Source organism: Ambystoma mexicanum, chromosome 10 (assembly GCF_040938575.1).
Source record: "Ambystoma mexicanum isolate Mex_15411 chromosome 10, UKY_AmexF1_1, whole genome shotgun sequence".
NCBI classification, from domain to species: Eukaryota; Metazoa; Chordata; class Amphibia; order Caudata; family Ambystomatidae; genus Ambystoma; species Ambystoma mexicanum.
The window spans coordinates 1,625,103,099-1,625,125,979 of NC_090932.1; the positions used below are offsets into that span (position 1 = coordinate 1,625,103,099).

General features: G+C 46.1%; 1 protein-coding gene across 3 annotated transcripts in view; it reads left to right on the forward strand.

The window, feature by feature from the left end:
- GOLGA3 (golgin A3) overlaps positions 1-22,881 on the forward strand; it is a 594,692-nt gene that overhangs the window by 157,074 nt on the left and 414,737 nt on the right. For all 3 annotated transcript variants that reach the window (XM_069620010.1, XM_069620008.1, XM_069620009.1), the window contains 3 exons: positions 14,413-14,550; positions 15,928-16,089; positions 19,362-19,730. In XM_069620010.1, coding sequence (XP_069476111.1) covers positions 14,413-14,550; positions 15,928-16,089; positions 19,362-19,730 — 669 coding nt within the window. The remainder of the gene's footprint in view (positions 1-14,412; positions 14,551-15,927; positions 16,090-19,361; positions 19,731-22,881) is intronic.

Sequence of the window (22,881 nt, forward strand, 5' to 3'; positions counted from 1 at the left end):
TTGCCTACACCCGACGCATAAAGAAGAAGATTGTGAGATCTGTCGTGGCTTCACCAAGCGCACGATGAAGGATCGACGCAGCCGGTTGGCGATGTGGCTCAAGGCCAGGGCCTCTAACACGTGTGATTCACATGGGCATGCCTCTTCTGTATCCAGCCAACCTGAGTGGGCTTTTAAGACCTTTGAGGGGACCCAACACAAGGCCCCATTGAGAAGACTCCGGAGAAGAGGATGCCGGACCTCAGTCCGAGACCGACCCCCCTCAGGACTCGAAGAAAAGGGGGGTGGAAAAGAACTCGGAGGAACAGATATTTTTCGTCGGACGAGGAAGACATACTTTCCGTCCACACCATGTAGGGTGGTGACGATGGGAACGTCGGGACGCCGTCAGCCGTAGACATGGGAGCTGGGCCCAGCGACCCTGTCCCCCAGGTGCCTCCAAGAGACATCTCGCAGGATCACCTTTCTACCCTCCACACGGTGGTGTCTGAGATTCAGAGGAGGATGCCGACGCCACCACTGCGGCACCATCACCAGTGACCCAGTTGACAACGGGCCAACCACCAGCAAAGAAGAGGAGGAGACATCCTACACCTCGATTCCAACCGTTAATGCCCTCCACTTGCCCCTCCAGGGGGACACAGCGCCAACGGACACGGATGACGACAACTGGATGCAAGATCCTCCGTCACCACAGCCGAGAGCTTCTCCGCCGGACTAAGCGGGACCCTTCCATTCCATGATCGCCCGTCCGTCTGAGCTTTTCCAGCTCATCCCAGAAGAGAAAGAGGGCTTCCTGTACCAGCGCCGGGAGGCAAAGAGGAAGACCATCCTGGCGATCCTGCTCCTGGATGTTTGGGATGAGGGGTGGAAGAGGAAGACCATCAAGTCGCTACTCGGCTTGATGTTGTCATGCATATACCTGATTCGGCTCTGCAGGTTGCGGTTGCGGCCACTACAGGAATTCCTCGATGCCTGTTCTGTCCAGATGACAGAGGCTTCCAGGACAGGATTGCGCTCAACGCGGAGTTTCGTCGATTGATAAGGTGGTGGGACGTGCGATAGACGTTTCCCTGGAACGACGAGGAGCCTGTGGCTGCCGGAGGAGAAACAGCTACACATCGTAGTTCTGAAACTACAGGCAGTGCTTTGGGCCCTCGGGTCGTTTTTGCCGTCCCTCAAGGGCAAAGTGATGAGGGTCTTCACGGGCAATACCGCCACAATGTTTTACATCCGGAAACAGGGGGGGGCACCAGATCCCCTGCACTCTCCAAAGAGGCGCAGGCCTTGTGGCACTGGGCCGTCACCCAGGGAATGTTCCTCATTCCATTTCACCTGGCAGGAGTAAAGAACACTGTTGACGACTCTCTCAGCAGGGAGCTGCGTGCTTGCCATGAGTGAACGCTTCGGCTGGATCAAGTGGACAACCATTTCCTCAAATGGGGCAGTCCCCAGATCGATCTGTTTGCGACAGTGATGAACACCAAGTGCCGGAGGTTCGGCCGCAGATTCCCCCAGCCGGAGAACATGGGGGACGCAGTCTCATTCCCTTGGAAAGGCCTGTTTCTGTATGTGTTTCCTCTGTTGCGGTTACTTCTTCGAGTCATCAGTCAACTCAGACTGCACTGGTGCAGGATGATCCTCGTTGCACCATTGTGGCTGAGGCAGATCTGGTACCCAGACCTTCTCAGCATGTCAGCGTCCCCTCCAGTCAAGCTGCCAGTGGTCACGGATCTTCTCGCCAGTGAAGGAGGCACAATTCTGCACCACGACCCGGGATCTCTGAACCTGAAGGCTTTGCTCATGCAGCAGTAGAGTTTGGTGGCTACGATCTCCCGACGGACTGCATGGAGGTACTCGCCAAGGCCCGGGCGTTGTATACTTTGAAGTGCTATGGACACAAATGGAAGCGCTTTGCAACTTGGTGCCGGCTGCAGAAGATCAACCCTCTGAGGGTCACAGCACCTCAAGTACTTCTGTAGTTGCTGTCATTGGTTAAATCGGGACTGGCTCACCTCTCCTTCAAGGTACATCTGGCGCTATCTCCCGCTACACCAGATCTCCGGGACGGTCTTCACTGTGGTCGCACCGTCTAGTTTAGTTCATCAGGAGATTGTTCTGGTTGTTCCCGCCGGTGAAGGCTCCGGCTCCGGCGTGGGAACTCGATGTGGTGCTGACTAGGCTCATGGGGGGGTCCCATTCCAACCTATGCATTCAGCCCCGCTCAAGTTTCTGTCATGGAAGACCGCATTCCTCGTGGCCATCACCTCTGCAAGACAAGTAGGTGAGATCCAGGCCCTGTCGTGCAAGCAGCCTTACTTGACTTTCAACGAGACGAGGGTGGTGCTGGGGACGCACCCCTCCTTCATGCCCAGGGTTCCGTCGGAATTTCATCTCAACGAGCCCCTGGTGTTACCTGTGTTTTTTCAGACACCTTCGTCGCCGGCTGAAAGGACTCTGCATTCGCTGGATGTGGCTAGAGCGCTGATGTTTCATGTGACCCGCACGAAGAGTTTCCGGAAAACCTCTCAGCTTTTTGTGATCTTTGGTCCTGTGAACCATGGGAAGGCCCTGTCCAAGACTTCCATTTCCAGGTGGCTCTCCGGCCGTATCACTCACTGTCACTGGTTGGCAAACCGACCACTGCCTGACCGTCCGAGAGCCCATTCTACCAGAGTGATCGCTGCTACAACAGCGTTCCTGTCTGGTGTGCACCTGCTGGACATTTGCAGGGCTGCTACGTGGAGGTTGATGCACACCTTCATGAAATTTTACTGCATCGACAGGGATTCCAGGGAGGAGGCCAGAGTCGGCCAAGCAGTGCTGCGCAACCTGTTTGCTTGAAGGTGAGCCTGGTGAGGAGGTAGGATATTGCTTCTGTTGAGCCTTGCCACCTCCTGTGGTTGTGCATGCATGTACTGCTATGTATTCTTTATTCGTGAGCAGGTGAATCCATGCCAGACCCATGCTGGAGAACAACAGTTAAAGGTAAATTACTTGTTCCTTATGCATAGCATAAGACTGGTGAGTTGCATGCAAAAGTTATGCATACACAGCACATGGCTGGAATAGTCAATTCAGGTGAGTTGCAGGAGTAAGTTATGCACAGCACAAAGCTGGAGTCGTCTGAGCGTAGGGCTTGTGGTTGTGCTTTCCAGGTTTATCTTGATTGCACAATGCTGTAGCATGCTGGGGGCACTTCGCAGAAGGGTTAAAGCATTATATAGTGCCGCGCGGGTACTCGCTGGGAGTTTACTTGAAGTGACAATGATCTACTACACATAATTTGGAAATTGGCTAGATTTATCTTTGTATTTATTTCTTTGGTTCCAGTAATCCAAAGCAAGCAGAACCAGTACACCGCTTGTTTTTATTTTTTCTTCTTGCGCATTTAGTTTAAAAAAGAAAATGTAAGCTAAATGATGCTTTTTGGTTTATTTTGCTTCATGTGAGAGATTTCTCTTGCTATACTGGCGTTTGCGACTATAATGAAGATACACATGTCAGAAATATAGAGTCAGAAGGAAGTCCATTTTCTATACCGAGCTCCACGTGAAGTGCCTCATGGTATTGTTTGACCCACAATATTCTTTTGGATGAAAACCTCAGTGTTATGCCTGGATTGAATTGTCAACCACCATACAATCTACTTAACACAACTGTCAGGATACGGAAAAATCATCTACCTGATCCTTTAGGATTTACTGTCGAAATGAGAATTTACCTGGTCACCTCTCTGCGCTCCGGTACGGTAAACCAACTGAAACAGAGACAGGGTTCCTGGGAAACCCTCATGAGGGGGGGGGGACCCTCTGTGGTGCTGCTGGGGAACGTAGGTTCCGGTCTTCTGGAGAGAATCGATGACCGTAGGGAGATGTTACCCTAATCCCTAGAGGCTCCTGCTATATCCTGCTGGAAGACAGGCGAGATAGGCTAGGATCAGTTTCCAGGTTGCTGTGACCAGAAGGACAAGAAGGGCAGAACTCAGAAATAGGCTTACGCTAAAGACGGGTTCTTAATAATCTCTCTGTACCAGGGATAAGGGAGAAAATGTCGTTCTGGGCAGGGTTGCCAGAGTGTATTCGTAAGTGATAAATTAAAATAAAAGGAGATTAGCAATTGAAAAAGGAACAGAAAAGATGGCAGGAACAGAGAATCTCTAACCCCCTATCCGTTAAAGTAAGCACCTACCGGGCTGTTTGCTGGAACCCCGCGGGGAGAGCCTCAAATGGGCGACTACTGGGGTTTCTGGGATATGTAGCCCCGAACGAATGACGCGGCGGAGACAAACACCACCTTGGTGAAAAGACAAAGTATAATTCCACCTAGAACAAAGATCTTCCCCATACACCTGGCCCTGCCCTGCCTACCTTGTGACTTCAGGTACCGTTCTGTAGGATGAACGAGCGACATGTACGGCGCACAGAAATACCTAGCCTCAGAGAAATGCAATGCAGAACGGAAGTGCAGACAACACGTGACTCATAAGTGCAGGTAAAGGGACTATGGGGTGGAAGATTGTTAGGCAAAGTTTGTATGCAGTACCCTTTGGGACCACTACACACAACTAGGACTACAGGTGTAAGCATAACCAACCTTTGGTATATGTCTGTATTACAGTTTTTGGTAGCGAGCTGAGCAGCCAGGCTTATCTCAAGAGGGAATGTGATCTTGTAAGGGTGTTACACAGAGATCTATAATTACAAGTATTCAGATACACATATACTCAAGGTTTCTTGGTAAAACACTTCTTAATTTATCACACAGTCATTAAAAAAAACATTCACTAGAAGGAGGCAATCCATATCTCACAGAAATATACCACAGTACTTTACACTATCAGGTTCTGAGACATTTAAACTACTTTGAAGTAAGAGCAAAATGGCAGTCCGAGCATTTGAAGTAGGAGCAAAAAGGCATAAGTTAATAAAACAAATAATGGAGTTACTCTTTAACAGTGCAAATATTTTGAGTTCACCAGAGGAGTTGATTCAATGCTATAGTTAGGCCAAAGTCAGTGGACAAGTGTCTTGTACAGGTAAAAATGGTTCTGGTATTTAAATGGAAAAGTCTTTACCACGGTTCTCGGAAATAGTTCACAGAAGAAAGGTTCATATGTCGGATCACAAGCTGACTAGGCCTGCAAGTTGTCAAAGTTGTTCGCAGTGAGAGGTAAGTTCTCTCGGTCGGGTTTTCACATTATCTTGTATAGAAGAAAAAGATACAGCTGAAGACTTCTGTTCCTGGCAGTTCCTGCAGATCTCGCTGTTCCTGAGCCTCACTCGTGCGGACAAGAGGGAGGATGTTGGGGGACTCCTGCACTGCACGGGGACTGGTCGCAAAGCTGGCAAACTGGCAATCTTTGGTTCTGGTAGCTGTCTTAAAGCGCACAAACTGGTGGTGTTCTTCCTGTCTCTTCGGTTTCCTGCAGCACTCTGAGGAAAATACAACCAGCTCTGAGAATGGTGTCCAGGTGGCTTACAAGTTGATTGGTCCTACCAACTCAAAGGAAGAAGTCGTCCTTGAAGGGCTTCTCTGTCAAGGTGAACTTGGTGTTTCAGACCTGCAGCAGGGCTTCACCGGGCAAACCAACTGTCCAGGAGTTGCAGCAGACGTCCTCTTCCAGCTGGTCTTCGATTCTTTCGTTCCAGTGGTCGACTCTGCCTTTCAGTCCAAGAGACTCTCCTTTTAAACAGTTTTCTCCTATTCATTCCAGCCTAGCTCCCACTCACCCAGCAGGGTGGCTGTCCTTGCTGGACAGTCAGCCAGCCAATCATGTCAGAGTGCATTTGGGTCTCCTAGGGGACTAAGCACAGGGAGTTTCGGGCACCTCCCTGACTTCCTGCCCACCCCAGACACTCGGGCACCAGAGGCGGTCTTCATGCCTGAAGCCCGCCAAAGGGTTTAGGAACAAAGGGACCAAACCTAGTTTGGAGTGCAGAGACAAACTCTAGGAGGACCTTTCCAAAAAGAAATGGCAAAAAAGAAGACTGGGACATGTTTAAACAAAGGGGGTTCAGACGCCATCTTGAAAAACATGGCTCCCGTGATTTTTAGCTACCGGTGTTCGCGGTCAGGAAAAATCATGGTAGTTCGTTGTAAAACCACTGCACCAGGCATTTCGATAGGAAAGGGTAGCATTTGACTGCTACATAAGTTTCTAGACATAGGGGATACTAGGTAACCTCTCCAGCATTCTATTGTAAGATAGGGTGTGCTGCGTCTAGGAATTTAAAAAGACTAGTAAAGTCAATTTAACTTTACATTCTCTGGGAAACGGTAGTTTACCCAGGGGAGGGAATTTAAACCTTGGGGCAGCCGAAAGGCTGTGTCACTGCACTGATGGTGCTGTGTGACACACATGAAAAAGATGATGCCCATGGAGTTGTCTAAAACTCCATATTCAAAGAACACGAGTAAAACCCACAGAATTAAAAGTGCAGAGTCCCAAAGTTCAGCAAAAGAGCTGGGGTCTCTAAGGTAGAGAGGAATTAGCACATTTATGAGAATTCTCCCTAACCGTGATCTTAATTAATAACAGACAATGGTAGTAACGTCTTATATGCATGTATAATCATCTTTAGGATTTGAAGTATTTTGTATTTTAGTTGAATGGAAATTTAGTTTGATAAAAAATATGAGTGAAAATGTTTGTAATAAACTATAACGGTCAATAAAAATAAACATTTGCAAATTCCATTGCTACAGCTCTACAGCACACATTTACCCCTCTTGAGATCAGCCTGGCTGCTCAGTCACACTACCAACTTGTGTAGTACAGGCTTTACCAAGAGGTGGGTTACCTAATACCAAGAGGACAAGTGTTGTGTAGTCTCACACAGTGACACTACATCAATTCTTGCCTAACAAAGCCAAGACCAGATCTCCCCAGATGCTTGACTGTGTCTGGCATTCCTGAGTGGAGGTCACATCTTGAGAGTTTGACTGGGAACGTTTAAATGTGGCGGCCCCCGATCATTGGGTGTCTACCAAATGTTTGAATGGATATTCTTTCCTTTGTGATCCCAGTGTTCATATATAATAATGCTATCCACATTTTGTATGCTGTGCTTCCTGAACCCTAAAAATAATCTTGCTGCCACCCGGCCAAAACTGCTCATTTTTTGTATTAGAAGCAGTCACTATACTCCCTTTTTAATGAACCATGCAGCCCCCACTCTGCGTCCATTTTGGCCTAGGGTGGGCCAGCCCCACAGTTTGAAGACTACTGCTCTATATATAACCTGTGAGTCAGCTACATTACTTTGTCTACTGGACATATCGGGGAAGACTATTATGATGAATCCGGTGGAGTCCTCACTTATTTCCCTGGGGTGTCCTCCTCCCATGTGGCCTGGGGATGGCAACCGCTACCTGATCCTAACCCTGGGGGCAGCTATATGAGGGAGGATCACATGGGAGTAGACATCCTCCGGGGAGATGTCATGGCTTCATCGGGTGAGACATGGTATCCCCCATTTTCCCTTGAAAATAACCCTCCCAAATCTAATACCCTCATGGACTATTGTCCTACATCTCATCCTCCTATGAAGAATAGGGAAAACCTTTCCCCCAGATCTATAGGCCAACTTCAGTCTGCCTAGTTAAACCTATGAAACCGCTTTCTCCAGTTCCCCCATTTTCCCTTGAAAATAACCCTCCCAAATCTAATACCCTCATGGACTATTGTCCTACATCTCATCATCCTATGAAGAATAGGGAAAACCTTTCCCCCAGATCTATAGGCCAATCTGCCAACTTCAGTCTGCCTAGTTAAACCTATGAAACCGCTTTCTCCAGTTCCACCTATCAATCATTGAAGACTGACTTAAAGTCAATTGTCAACAATGAACTTCCTTTCCCAGAATTACCAAAGTATTGGGACGAGGAAGAGGAATCTGGCAATGCAGAGCGAAGGAAGCCACAAGCCCAGCAAGCGCGCTAGTTGTTGCTCACATACACCTGTTCCCAGGAAATTTAAAGAGTAGAAGCAGAGAGTCAAATTCTGCTGCTGGCAGGAGAGAGCTGTGCCTCTCTGCGAGGATTGAGAGACTGGAAGGCTGAGACCAGCATGGTGGAGCCAGGTGGCTCTTCGAGCAAGGAGAAAGAAGCTGCTGCATCAGAAGGACATGTTGCGGCAGCACCAGGTGCAGACGAGAAACTCCTAGGCATTCACAGGTGACAGCAGCGCTGCACTTAACGTATCCTGGAATGAAGCAGACGTGTTAAGTGGAAGCTGGGAGAGACTGGAAAATGAACAGGAAGCGGTCGCGAGATGGAAACAGACTGAAACCCTTCACCGGCTGACCGTGGGAGAAACAGGAACACCAACAAGAGCCAATGTGTCCACCCAGAGACAGTGGGGACACCAGGGCGTATCGACGGTCATGCCGTAAGCAAATAAATGTAAACAAAATGACACAACAAGGTAATGCTGCTAAAAGGGAAAATGCACTCAACACCTAGCCTAGTGTGCTGAATTAGTGGAGTACCTTGTAATAACTGGGGTTCTCTTGTGTCAAATCCCACCCCTAATTTAGACCATATTAGTGCATGGTTCATGTAAAAGATAACCACATATACCACAACATTTTCAGTGTATAAATTATTACTATTTTAAGGTTATAAAAAATGCTAACAAAGATTACAGTGTGTTCAGTAGCAAAATTGAACCAAAAGGTATGAACTAAATCGTAAACATATATAACGGAAAGTAAAACTTTTTTTGCATCATTCGTCAATCATATGGTTTAACATGACCAATATGAAAGGACAGAAAAGGAGAGAATAATGATAAGTGAAAGCGTGAATAAGCCAAAACCCAGTGCTTAAAAAAGGGGAAAAGAAAAGAGGAAAATATCCTCTAGTTAGAAAAAGAAGAAAAGAGATAAAACAATTTCATAGTAGCAGGTTCATATATTCAAATTGTGGAAGAATCTAAACAATTCAAATGGGGGTTATAAACCCCTCGATTCTTTGATATCTATCACTGGGTATTTATATGCAATTAGTTTTAAACGAGTCCTAGAGTTTTATAGTTGTTTTAGAAATCTTTTTTACAGGACTCTTATGGGAAACCCCAACTGGGTTTGCCTACGCATGTAGGGGGAACAAAAAACATAGGTAGAGAAACCAGATTAGCCAAAAAACAATTTTTTGTGTGCTTCCAGAATGTTCAATACGTTCCAAACGAGGGAACAGATGTCCAAATGTTCAAAGAAGGAAAAACTGGAAGCCAACCCCCCTTATCCTTTTTTCGCGTTTCGGTGGTTATATGTTTCCACCTTCATCGGGGCAAATTCATGATACCATCTTCAGATCCGCAGGCATCAATATTGCAACAAAGCGACCTTGCTCTGCTCCTGCTAGTCGTTTGTCTTTTAGTGCTTCAGGATCTACTAACTCGTGACAGGAGTCAGGACACCGTTCCCCCCCCACACTGCTCGGTTTCGAAGGACTGCAGTCGAATCACAGTGCCTCTTTCTCCTGGCACGGGCTCCGCGGCTCTCTGTGGCTGTGATAATTGTAAACAAAGCAAGCAAGGCGAAAACAAACGAAAAGAGCTTTTGTTAAAGGGAGAATTCAACTATGAATAAAACCCTACAGAATACAGTGCAAGAACAGGATCTATGTGATCACTGCGACCACATGTAATTGCGACAGCCGAAAATGCTGACTTTTGTTTTTTATTAAATAATCTTTACACCGCATAGATATGCGGGGGGAGACCCTCCGCCACCCCCCCCCATTTTTCTCTAATATCCCATTACCCCCCACATATATACATATATATGTGGTGTAAAAGGGGTGTTTAAAAAAAATAAAGTCGGCCTTCGCAATTTCCAGGTCGGCATTTTTGTATGATTCTGCAAGAACATGGCAAACCCAGACAGGATAATATTTCAGCAAGCTACATTATCCAACAAAGTATATGTACAACTCTGAGAGTGGGCAGGGACCCCAATCTGAACAGAAGTCTTGGCAGTAGAGTATACCAGGCAATTACAAGAGTGTGAATACAAGAAGTCCTGGCAGGAGAGTATACCAGGCAGTAACAAGAAATGTACAAGATCTAAAGAAGCCCTGAGAAGAAATATCGGGAGTAAGAAAAGCGATTGTGTAAACTGGAGTGAAGGAGCAACACCCTGGCAGAAAAGTATACCAGGTGTCCTGAAGGAGACAAAAGCCAGACAGTTGTGTATCAGGGTTGTTGTTAGCGAGAAATTTCATGTCTTTGCTAATTTCCTCCCACCTTAGAGACCCCCAGCTCTTTTGCTGGACTTAGGACCTAATTTTAACTCCTGCGTGAGTGGGACCTTATTCTCTCTCTCTCGTGTGTTTTTCCCTGATGAGGATTTTGTTTTCACTGTTTTTGGAGTCTGACAAACTCCACCGGCATCTGCTTTTTGTATAGCGACACACAGCACCTTCAGTGCAGTGTTACTAAGAAGTCCTTTGTATTTCTATTAAGGTTTAAATACCTTTTCTTGGGTGAACTACTGTTCCCAAGAATAGTAAGGTGAAATTGATCATATTTACCTTTTTCCTTTTGTAGGTCCAACACACACACCATCTTGTTTGGAGTGCTTGGGGGGTTACTTAGTAGCCCCTTATCCTGCTTTCTCATGTAACATTAAATGGCTGGTGAAAGTGGTTTAATTTTCCTACCATTGTGCTTTTTTTTTACCACAGGCTGAACCCTCAGCTGCAGTACAGCACCCATGGGTGTCCATTTTGTCAAAAAGGCCCCTGTCTTCTTTTTTTCAGCATTTTCTGTTTGTGAGGTCTTTCTTGGCTTTTACTCTGCGTGTTGAGAAATATTTGAGCCCTTTGTGTGTTTTATCTTTGGCGGGCTTCAGACCTGAAGCCCGCCCCTGGCTCCAGTATGTCTGGAAGGACAGGAAGTGAGGGAGGTTCCCGAAACTCCCCTGTCCTTTGTCTCTCTGAGTGCCTGAGCGAAACCAGTCCTAGTTGGCTGGCTGGCTGTCCTGAAAGGACAGTCACCCTGCTGTGGGATTGACACTCCAGAAGCAGGAGATCCCGATCCAGAGTCCCCTCGCCAGAGCTCAGGACAGAGGGAGTAAGGAACGTCCAACCAGAGATATTTGATTTGCATCAGTGCTGATTGCAAGGCGATGAAACCACAGAGTGCTGCTGAATTGAGGAGAGCCCATAGTTGCCGAAGTCCTTCCCAAGAACTGCCGCAGGAGATCTCCAGACGTCCTCCCTCTAGTCCCCACGAATGAGGGTCAGGAACCATGGCCTGCTTGGCTGTAGCAAGATGACATCCAGCTGGACCACTTTTCATAAAACCAGAGGTACTTTTTGGGCTTCGGGGTAATTGCCTTCTTGCATTAAGTCGTGCTATCTCACTTGAGAATTGCACTTGCTTAACATTCTGAGTTGATTCCAACTCCCCTTTGCACAGGCTTAACAGCTTGTGTGCCTTGAGTGATTTTCTCTGAACTATCTGAAAGACTTTATGCAAGAAATGCATCAGAACTATAGACTTTGTCCTGTTGACTGTGGCTGTCCTGGCTCCCTAAAGGCATTTTTCTGAATCCATTGACTTTGGCATCGCTTGTCCCTCATAGGTTGTAATTTGTTGAACAATTATTTACTGCTGGGAAAGGCTTACCTAGATTTCATTAGATGGTTCATACTGTCTTTTACTTCATAAGAAAGTATGTTCTAACCATTTGATATTCCTTTAACCCTTCCTTCCTGAAACTCTGAGTCTAAAAAGTATATTGGTGTTATATATGAATGCTATGCTATCCTTGCTATTGAAGTCACTTCAGGATGTAGGAGAAATGTATTAGCATATCCAAAGAGTATTCACCAACTTTATTGACCGTTGAAAAGTTATCCAAAGTTTGCTTGACTGTTACAATTACCCTTTTAAAGAAGCTTAACTAAAACCTGATGTGTAAATAAATAAATATATGTTTAGAACTGAAAACTTGAGTGTGTTACTTGGTTACGTGTATTGACTGATTGAATCTGTACAGTTCTGCAGCTCACATTTACCCCTCTTGAGGCCTGGCTGCTCAGTGACACTACCAGCTTGTGTAGTACAGACCTATACCAAAAGGTGGGTCCCTAATACCAAGCAGAAGTCTTGTGTAGTTTCACACAGTGTGACTGCACCAATTCTTACCTAACATTGGACATGAAAGGCACAAAGAACTGTTTGTGAAACCTCGGAGATTAAAGGGGAATCCAGGGGGAAGTGAAACCACACTCTGGAGCAAGGACCTTTTTCCTTGAAGAATTTTTGTGTTGGAGCCATTTATTCTTCCTTTATGAACACTTTTCTAAACCACCAGAGGTTAAAGACATTTCCATCTACCCCTTAGAATTTAGTTTATAGTGCGAGGGTCGGAATAGAACTTTGGACACAGGATAGTTTTGTTTTGGATATTCTGACACTGATCCTTTGTGTTGGTCTAGGGAGGGAAATTCCTCTTAGAGCAGGGTCAGAGAGGCATTTTCCTAACCCCTTTTTTTTTCAATAAGTCTTTAACCAAAATTATGGCTACCTTGTATCCAAGTTTCAGTCCCGACTCCTCACAGTACTGAAGCATGAGAAGGTGATGCCAAACCTAAGCGAAAACCCGGGTGTAGAAGCATGCCAAGACGAGCCTTACCATAAAGCCCTGCCAGTGTCCGAGGATACTGAGACTAGAAGGGACTGATGGATCAGTGCACACTTCCTCTAACCCAGCTGCTCCCTCAGAAGCCTTGCTTCTCACCCCAAAGCAGATTTGTCACAAAAGGGCAGGAGCACCAGGAAACCCCGAGTATGTATAATGAATAGCACTGAATGCCTGTCATTGTACAACCAACAAACTATCAAGAGCTCTACAGGTTCATTGGGACTCCAAAGAGTTCATTGATCGCCTTAAACTTGACAGCTGGAACATGCCTGCCTCTTTCTGGTAACAAACTATACCATTTTAGCAAACGTCGGTCCATTCCCAAATAATCCACCAGCCATTGAACATTGTTGGTGACCTTAACTGGCGGTTTCATGGACGTTGAATAATAAAAGACCCTTCCTACTAAAGTTTGGTTATCTGTGATTTGCAGTTAAAATGTTTACCTCCAAGGAAGGTAATATGTTTACATAACCACTTTGTGTGGATAATCTCTGATGCAATGTGTTTGCTGCTCTAGATCCTAACCACCCAATAGCCATCCTAAGAGTTGCCATGGACTACTACTACTAACTACTAGGTGAGTCAGGGAAAGCTTAGCGTACACCCTGCAGCTTAGCTGTCAATCAGTCTCCCTCCCCTGAGCAAAGAACAGAGGGCATCCATCCTATCACTAATGAGTAGGCAAGAGTTCTGACACTGCCTGCATTATTTTAGGAATACTTCATGCAGTGAATACCGCACAATTGGCACATGAAATACCTCCTTGCAATTGAAGGTCATTTCCCTTAATGAGACCTCTACCGAAAAGCGGAGGTTAAAAAGAATGTTTCACCCAGTTTGCCAAAAGCTTTTCTCACTTGTGAAGGGGTGTGCCAGGACACCTCCCTCTGTTGTGGGATGAACATATTTGTGGGAGCTAGAATGCTCTTTGTGAATGCATATGCAGTGTGCAGAAAGGTCACTACTGAGCCTTTTGTGCTTTTATTATGCCACGGAATCAGTAGCAGTGTAAATGGCTGTTGTCCCATGCCAGTTACTTATACTCCAACAGGGCTGGACATTTATTTTTTAGAATTGTAGAAACCCAGAACACTGTATTTCTGAAATGTCATGTGTGATATGTCTTAACAGCCCGGATGGCAGTAAGGTCAGAATGCCTGTGTTAATAATTACTGCATGTAGTATTCCTCCAAGCAATACCTCAAAACGCCTAGCATCCTCCTCCTAGTGACCTCGTTGCATCACTTACACAGTCTGCAATCTGATTATCTACACACCTAAAATGAACCCCCATCTTCATTTTCTGACCCCCCCCCCACTTGTTTCCTCAATGTGCCCTATTTGCATCGCACCCTTTCTAACCTGCAACACCAGGGTGAAAAATGTGCACCCGCCACTGGCTAGTGATAATTGATTCTTGGCGAGCAAGAAATGGTGTGCTGTGTTCACATGCCGAATTGAGGTGGCAAATGAAATTGTATGGCTGGCTAGTTGAAATGTGTACCCCTGCACAGCACTCTTGTATGTAGTTAATACAAAAGGGAAGATGTGGTCTCTAATGCCAGCCAAAATTAAACAAAATTAATTGGTTGTTCCATTTGAAAATCGACTCTCCATACGCCTGAATTCACGTTGTACTTTTTGTTCCTGTTTTAACAAGAAAGGTAAAGTTGTTGTACACTTGAAAGACAAACCTTCAGTCTGTGTTAGTTTTTGTTATATCCCATGTGTTTACTCTGTTATCCACCAGGCAGGACAAATGACCCAGGCCGGAGTGGTGGAACACCTCAAGATAGAGAATGTATCATTATCTCATCAACTGACGGAAACGCAGCACCGCTCCATCAAAGAAAAGGAGCGCATTGCAACGCAGCTTCAAACCATTGAGGTGAGCAAAAACATTTTTGTTCTTAACATCTAGCACTTTTTGCCACAGCCTTGGAACTTCAAAGTGCTGTAAAGCAAAGGTGTCAATATTCTAAGTAGTGAAATGAACTATGCCGACAACTAATTCATACCTGTGATTTAGTAGCATTGATTTTGGGGAGACAACACTTGTGGTGCTAGAGATGTGCTTTTTTAATGCATTGACAAAGCTTAAATTTCCTATTTAAGATAGTTATACGTTCGTCTGGATTGCCAGACTTATACCAGCAGCAGTGCAGGGGCCCCTCTGGGTATTTTTAGAGAGAACCGCCCACCCCCCCCCCCCCCATCTCCAGCTTGTGTGTCTGAGGAGTTTGGAGCACATGGATAAACCATACAGGAGCCTGGAGCACAGACAGAATGCGAGGAGCTCAGCACACATGTCTAGACAGAAGCTTGGGCACATGAAAATGCAGTGGGAAGTGCTTGGAGATTATGGCCAGACATTTTGAGGAGCTGGATGCACACAGACCAACAGTAGAAGTAGGTTTGGAATCATGGCCAGACTGGAAGCTTAAGGTCCTTGGACAGACTGTGTGATGAGCCTGTGGCATAGTGACAGACCTTGTGAGGTGTTGTGTGGGCAGGCAGTGTAAAGAGCGTGTGGCAGACTGGTAGACTGTGAGGAGGTTGGACAGAGGTTGACAGAAGCTTGCAGACACATGGGCAGACAGTGTAAGAGTGTTGAGGAACATGGAAGTAATGTGACAGGCTGGTGGCACATGGATGGAATATGTGATCTTGAGACCCATGGACTTGGAGTGTAAAGAGCTTGATGCACATGGGCAGAGTTAAGAACTAGGAAATCGTGTGAAGAGTGTAATGTACATAGACAGAGAGGGGGAAGGACATGTAGCGCGGCAGAGGGTGGCAAGCCTGTGGGGCACCAAAGGATAACGAGCCTGTGGCCGTAGACCGAGGGCGATTCCCTTGATGCCAATTTGCAGAGGGTGTCAAGTCCACAGATAGAGGATGAAGAGCATGAGGTGCATGGACAGAGGGGGACGAATGCGTGGACAGAGGGTGAAGAGCATTGGACGTGTGAACAAATAGCATGAGAAGGTTGGAGCACACACATAGACTGACTAGCTTGCAGTCACATGAACAGATAATGTGGAGATCTTAGGGCACATGAACAGTGTGATGAACAGTGTGGTGAACACGCACTGCAATCCGTGACTTTAGCCTCCTCCACCCTTAAAGTGTAGTCCTACTTGTGTCTGTGATCCCTCTTGTTGTGCACAGCCAGGACACCACTTGAATGAATAACATTTTTAAAAATCCTAATAAATGTTTTGCAACTCCTACATTGTTCTTGCTCCCACTCTTTCCAATTCAGGCAGACATGCTAGACCAGGAGGCAGCTTTCATACAGATCCAGGAAGCCAAGAGCATGGTGGAGGAAGACCTGCAGAAGAAACTGGAAGAATTTGAGGACGAGAAGGAACAGCTTCAGCGATTGGCCAATTCAGCCAGTGCCCTGGAGCAGGAGCTTGATCAGGTAAATGGAACTCGGCAGTGGCTTTAGGAATGTGAAGCGAGCTACCAGGGCCTGGTTTGCAGTGGTAACATTATTATTGCTCAATGAGTACAGCTACCTTCCCCGATCACTAGCCAGCGCACCCACATGCCATTCAAATTCCCTGTTTCCTGTCATAAGTAGAAACACCAGCTCCCAGGGCCACACATTACCTGGGTTTTATTGAAAAGGACGCACACCTGCACTTTTCAAGCACTTGGGTGCTTTTCAAGTTGTAGCTGAATAAGAAAAAGAGAAAAAAGTCTACAGGAGACTACATCAAATAGCTAAATGTAAACAAAAGATAATGGAGCAAACATTTACTCTTTTTGTTCTCTTTCACACTCTTTGCACAAATGTATTGTAACTAATTTTGTTTGTGTCAATAATTTATTTTCTAGGACACCTTGAGAAATTAGTGACGATTCCATTGGTGGTGTACGGCCTTGTGGGCTTTTCTCTCTAGTTTCGAGTGCAGTATTCCCATTGTGAAATATGTGACGATTCACAAGGTGTGGTCACTTCTCCCCAAGGGGGAGCCCCTTATGAGGCTGGGGAGGTGAGGCTGCTACCCAATAGTCCCCCTAGGGGTGGTTTAATGCGAGAGGACCTCATGGGGAGGTATCACCCCCCTCTGGGGAGAAGAAGGACCAACTGGGGTCCTAGAAATCCCATCCCCCACACACACATTCCCTAGTCCTTCCCTCCACCACTAATACTTCCCTAGAGAGCAAACATATCTACTATTGCCACACAGATGAAACCAACCGAGTAGGAAGGACTAGGATGAGGAAGAACATCAGAAGTATGAAGATTGCACCTTCAAGTACTGCCACAAGGTGGCTCACTAGAATCATGAAGAGCGCCCCCCCCCCCCAATCATGCACTACAGGTGTTGACGATAGATGGAGGCGGGACCAGTCCTATATAAAGAAAACTGAAGAAAGGCTTAATGTCTTTGAGGAGCGAGGAACCCATGAGATTTAATCTCGACAGAAGCAGGTGGAGCAGCAGACGCCGGCCCCACGCTGCGAGAATAAACTGGGGACCCTGTAGGAGCAGACCCCTCTGCCCGACCTGGAAAGAAGAGCTGTGGCGTAACCATGGCCAGGTGGACCGACAGGTCCCACAGAGACGCTGAGACTGCAAAGGTGCAAGATACGCAAGAACAAAATGGAGCCCGCCGGCCAAAGGACAAGGCACCTAGAAACAGCAGAGCAGAAAACCCATCCCTGGAAAAACCGGAGCAGTGCCTGACCCTGTATGAAGGTAAAGGGAGAACCGGAGGACAGGTGGGAACACGAAAGGAACCGCTAAACCAAGAAGCATCCAGGGAATGTTTCCTCGTCCCAGTGGCTCCCATAAGACCACTGGGACACCAGATAGGGTTCTGGGACACAAATGTATAGATGGAAAGCATCAGAGGAAATTCAGGGGAAGGGAGTCATTCTCCATGGAACTTTCATTTGAGCGAACACTCTTTTGAACATTACCCAAGAAGAACAGAGCCATTCTCCTTAAAGTAGGAACTTCTTTTAGTTTACCTTTTAGTTATATAGTGTGAGGGATAGAAGTCGTTTTTGACACATGAGGGTGGAATTTACGTTGACTGGCATTCCGACAGACACTTTTACTATTAGTTTTGAGGCAGGGAATCCCTTCTTAGAATTTAGGAATAGTAAGGACCTTTTTCACACAGAAATAAGTCTAGAACCAAAACCATGCCAGCTTTGTGTCTGCTTCCTCCTTTGACACCCTTACAGATGCATCCTGGGCCCCCTCTGGTCTGCACTCTTGGTGCTAAAAGCAAGCTCACACAATTGAGCTGGCCTGGTCAAGCAGCCAGGTCAGAAGGCTTGCTTTTTGATCTACATACAGAGGTGTAAGGAAAGGGGTAGACAAACCTGTGAAACGGAAACTATATTGGCAGTACAAGAATAAAGGATGTAGTCCAAATTGCTCTGTTGTCTTCAAAGCATACCACTATAATGGCATTTCTAATTGCTTTTGCAAGCGAGTGTGTGGCCAGGTGCAGCAGTGATGGCCATGACAGTTTCCTTGACTATGTGCAGATCGTAAAATGGCCATTCTGGGCCAACTATGATTCTAACACAGGTTGAGGAATTGTGGCTTTTTTTCCCCAGCTTCGGCCCTAATCATTGTGAGTTAGAAGTGGTCTAATTGCGATCTGGCTAGAGCCTTTACCTGTTCTTAAATATATCTATTTTCACCTACCTAAAAAGGTTGAAGAGCAGTGTACCCTGGAATGCTGTCAAGAGTCGAAGTGACCAGTAAATTGGAGTGCGAGTGATGCTGCAAAGGGTCCTCCAGCAGTTAACAGGCTATTTTCCCGTGAATGCTGAGAAGTTTCTGATTTGCCATTTTTCAGCAGCTGTGGCTAGCTGCCTCTCTTGAATTGTATTTGTTTGTGAAGCCAGAGAGACATAGAGGGTGTATAGTGAAATTGGAAATTTACTGTTAATTAGTGTTCTGGATCCTTGATTGCTTGGAGCTCCCAAGAGTTGCCAATGACCATGACCGGTAATGCAAGACAACGCAATGAGTGTCCTACTAGTAATGTATGTGACTCGCTCTGATGCCAACTATACTGTTCTACCGTTGCATAGTGTTAAAGTGGTCGGATCCAAGCACAAATGGGTCTAGTCTGCCCCTCTCAGACTGGAGCCAGACCACCTGAACTTCCAGAAGCTGCTCAAGACCCTCCTTTTCTCCTCTGCCTTCTCTCTCCTGATCCCTTGCTAACTTACCTGTCTGTTGCACCGACTGGTGCTTGGTTCCCTCAGAGTCTCACTGGGTACCATGCTCCTCCACGACCGGTCTTCTTTGCACTGCCACATGGCCTACCGCGCACTATGGGGCTGTAACTGTAACCCCTACAGCCCCCCTGCCTCCTGCACTTACCTAGAGCCACGCTGCCCTGGGTGCACTTATTAGAGCCATGCTGCCCTTATCACACTTCCACCTTTTCCTCTCCCTTGCATCCCCCCCTCCTTCCTTTTGCACTTCTATTGTCACACTTGCACGATCCGAATGACACAAGGCTTAGTAGGATCATTGTCTGATCCTCCCAATGTCTTCCCTCCCTTGTCTTGTGGCGCCTAGAAACACTTGTGTACAGGCGTGTTATAAATGGCATTTCATATATCATATATTTGAAAGATTTAACTACTATGAAACAGTTGTACCACCATTCTGCATTCTCTGAATTAAATCTCTTCTTTACTGTCCATCAGGCAAACCTCACCCTTCACCAACGGGACCTGCAGCTCCAAGGTCTGCAGCAGGATCATCTGGAACTTCTTAAACAGGTCACCCTGGCTCAGGAGACGCTGCACACCAAGGAGCAGGCCCTGAATGCACTGCAGACACGCTATGACGAGCTGGAGGCCAGACTTGAAGAGTTGCAAGCCGATGCCAGCACCAAAGATGACACAATCCAGTACCTCCAGAAGGAGAAGATTGTGCTTGAGGTGGCCCTACAGGCTGCTAAAGCAGAGCATGAAGGACTGGGTCAGGGGGCACATCGCCTGGAGGAGGGCGCTGAGGCTACCTCGGCAATTCTGGAGAAGCTCCGGCAAGAAACGGCAGTTAAAACCAGCCAGGTAATAATTAAGTCTTCATAGTTGCTGCCGTAAGTGGTTCTATTTACATTAAAATGCTTCTGCATCATGCATTTCTTGAAAATGTTACCTATTCTTAATTTCATGTTCAGATGGGGACATGGAAGATACCAAGGAAGCACCCACTACAGATGTCACAGCTTAAAGTATGCTAATGTACAGATATATGATGGAGCAAGATGGGGGCTGCAGAAAATAGACAAAGTCCTTCAATCATTAAGTGACTGAACCTGGCCTTGTTTATTAAGATTTAGATCAAGACCCAAACCCAACTTATGCAAACCTTTGAGGCGTATGCGCTGTTGGGCAAAGTTTGAACGCAGTACCCTCTGGGAACACTACAAGCAACTCTGACTACAGGTATAGGCAACCCAACCTTTGATATAAGCTTGTACTACACAGTTTTGGTAGCGTGTTGAGCAGCCAGGCTTATCTCAAGAGGGGAAATGTGAGCAGTAGTGGAGTTACACAAAGATTCACAGTTACAGGTATTCAAATAAACTCTTACACTCAAGGTTTCTTGCATAAACAATAATTAATGTATCAGTCAGTTATAAAGCCTTCTTTAGAAGGGAGCAATATAATAGTAACACACAAATACACTTCAATACTGTACGGAGTTTCTGAATCAGATAAGACCCGTTTGGGATGGCCCACAGACACAACCTACACCCATTGGTGACTTCAATAACAAGGGTGCTGGGGACATTAATAGCTTACTGTTGGCATTCAGAACACTCTTAAAAGCTGGTAAAAGGATAAGGTTATTAGAACACAAGAGATCGCAAATATCTTAAGCAGGGCAAACACTTTTAGATCCTCTTAGAAGAGTCATACTATTCAATAGGCTAAGCCAAAGTCAATGGGCAAAGGTCTTGTATAGGATGAAGCACTTCCCGTAAGTAAATGGAAAAGTCTTTGCACAAGTTATATAAGAATCATATGTAGGGCCACAAGCTGATTAGACTTGTGAATTGCAGAAATTACAAGCACTTCTGCATTAAGAGGTAAGTTCTCTTAGACTTGTTTTACAGTATCTTAGTAAAGAAGAAAAGATGCAGCTGATGATTTCTGTTCCTGTGTAGCTCTGCAGATCTCACTGTTCCTGGGACTCAGTCGTGGGCCAAGGGGGAGGTCGTTTGGGGACTCCTGCACTGCACTGGGACGGTCAAAACTTTCAACCGGCAAGCTTCACTTTCAGTGGCTGTTTCGCGTTTCAGCTTCTCGTGGCTACCACAAATAGCAACAATGCGGTTCCTGGCTGTCAAGATGGACTGTCTGTGCTTCCGTGGTACCGCACTCTGCTGAGGGGGCTCAGGCTTGGTCCGGATCATCTTCCAAAAGCTTTAGGCCAGCTTTTAGGCCAAAAGTAACACACACAATCTGGTGTTCCTCTCCTCTCTACGGTTTCCAGCAGCAACTCTGTGGAAATTCAACCAGCGCGGAGATGGATGTCCAGGTGGCTTACTTTGGAGTTGATTGGTCCCACCAACTCAAAGGGAGAAGTCGTCCTTGCAGGGGCTTCTCTGTCGATGCGAACTTCGTATTTCGGCACTGCAGCAGGGCTTCACCTGGCAAACCAATGTTCGAGGAGTTGCAGCAGGCGTCCTCTTCAAGCTCTTCTTCGGTTCCTTTGTCCAGTGGTCGACTCTGCCTTCCAAGCCAAAAGACTCGCCTTTTATTCAGTTCTCTCCCATTCATTCCAGCCTTGCTGTCACTCACCCAGCAGGGTGGATGTCCTTGCCGGACAGTTAGCCAGCCAATCACCACAGAATGCATTTGGGTCTCCTGGGAGACTAAGCACAGGGAGTTTCGGGCACCTCCCTCACTTCCTGCCTACACCATAGAATATGGAGCCAGAGGTGGGCTTCACTCCAGAACCCTGCCAAAGGCGAAATGAACAAAGAGACCAAACCTGGTTTGGCGCGCAGAGAAAATCTCTATAAGGACCTTTCCACAAAGACATGGGGAAAAAAGAAGACTGGGGATCATTTTGTCAAAGATGGCTCTGTGCCATTTTGAAAAAGATGGCTCCCGCGGTTGCTTTATCGGAGCCGCGAGCGCAGCTCGCGGTAAATGCAAACCATGGTAGTTTGAATGAAATCACTGCCACCAGCCATTCTGTGAGGAAAGGGTAACATAAAAACGTTACATGAGCATCTAGACACAGGGGATACTAAGTAACCCCTCCAGCACTCTATGATAAGATACGGTGTGCTGGGTCTAGAAAGTTACAACAGTAAGTAAAGGCAATTTCACTTTACTGCTCTGGGAAACAGTAGTTTATCCCAGAGAAAGGTATTTAAACCTTGGGAAATCTGAAAGAATTCCCTGTAATGCTGCACTGAAGGTGCTGTGTGACACAATGTAAAAGATGATGCCTATGGAGTTTGTCACACTCCATAGCCAAAAGAAACACAGAGGTAAAATTCACATTAAAATACATGAGAGAGTGGGGAAAAAGGGTCACACGCTCTCCAGGTTAAAAACATCAAGTTCTCAAAATCCAGCAAAGTTGCTGGATATCTCAAAGGAGGAAGGAATTAGCAAATGTTTGAGAATTCTTCCTAACATGCACCCACTTAATGTAGATGATACCTGCGGTTTGGGAATCTCAATCTATGCTTTTTGAAAAATATAAATTGCTGCGGCACCATATTTGGCTGCTATTTTTCGAATCTGCATGTTGACTGCTTCCACTTTGTTCCCCTTTTCTAATGTTATTAAGTGAATGTTACACCCATGTTGCCTTTTCAGTGGATGTAAAAGTAGATTATGTAGAGTGCTCTGAGAATTGTAAGGGCATATATATATATATATATATATATACATTTTAAAGATATATACATTTTAAAGATATAAAGTAACAGGCTGGAGCGAAGGCTGAAGTTTACAATGTTGTATAAAGTATGTGTATATAGTAAACCTTTTATTATCAAATGTATGGTTTATGGACTGCACAGGCAGTAACACTCTCGGCTTTTGCTTGTTACTTTTATCTGCTTTCAAAAGGCTGTGTGGTATGTGGTTCCTTCACTTGCTGACCTCATAAAAGTGGGAGAAGGAGTTCCGTAGTGAGTTCCCAGTCTGCACCAGTCTACTCTGAGCTGATGCGGGTGAGGAGCTTCAGCAA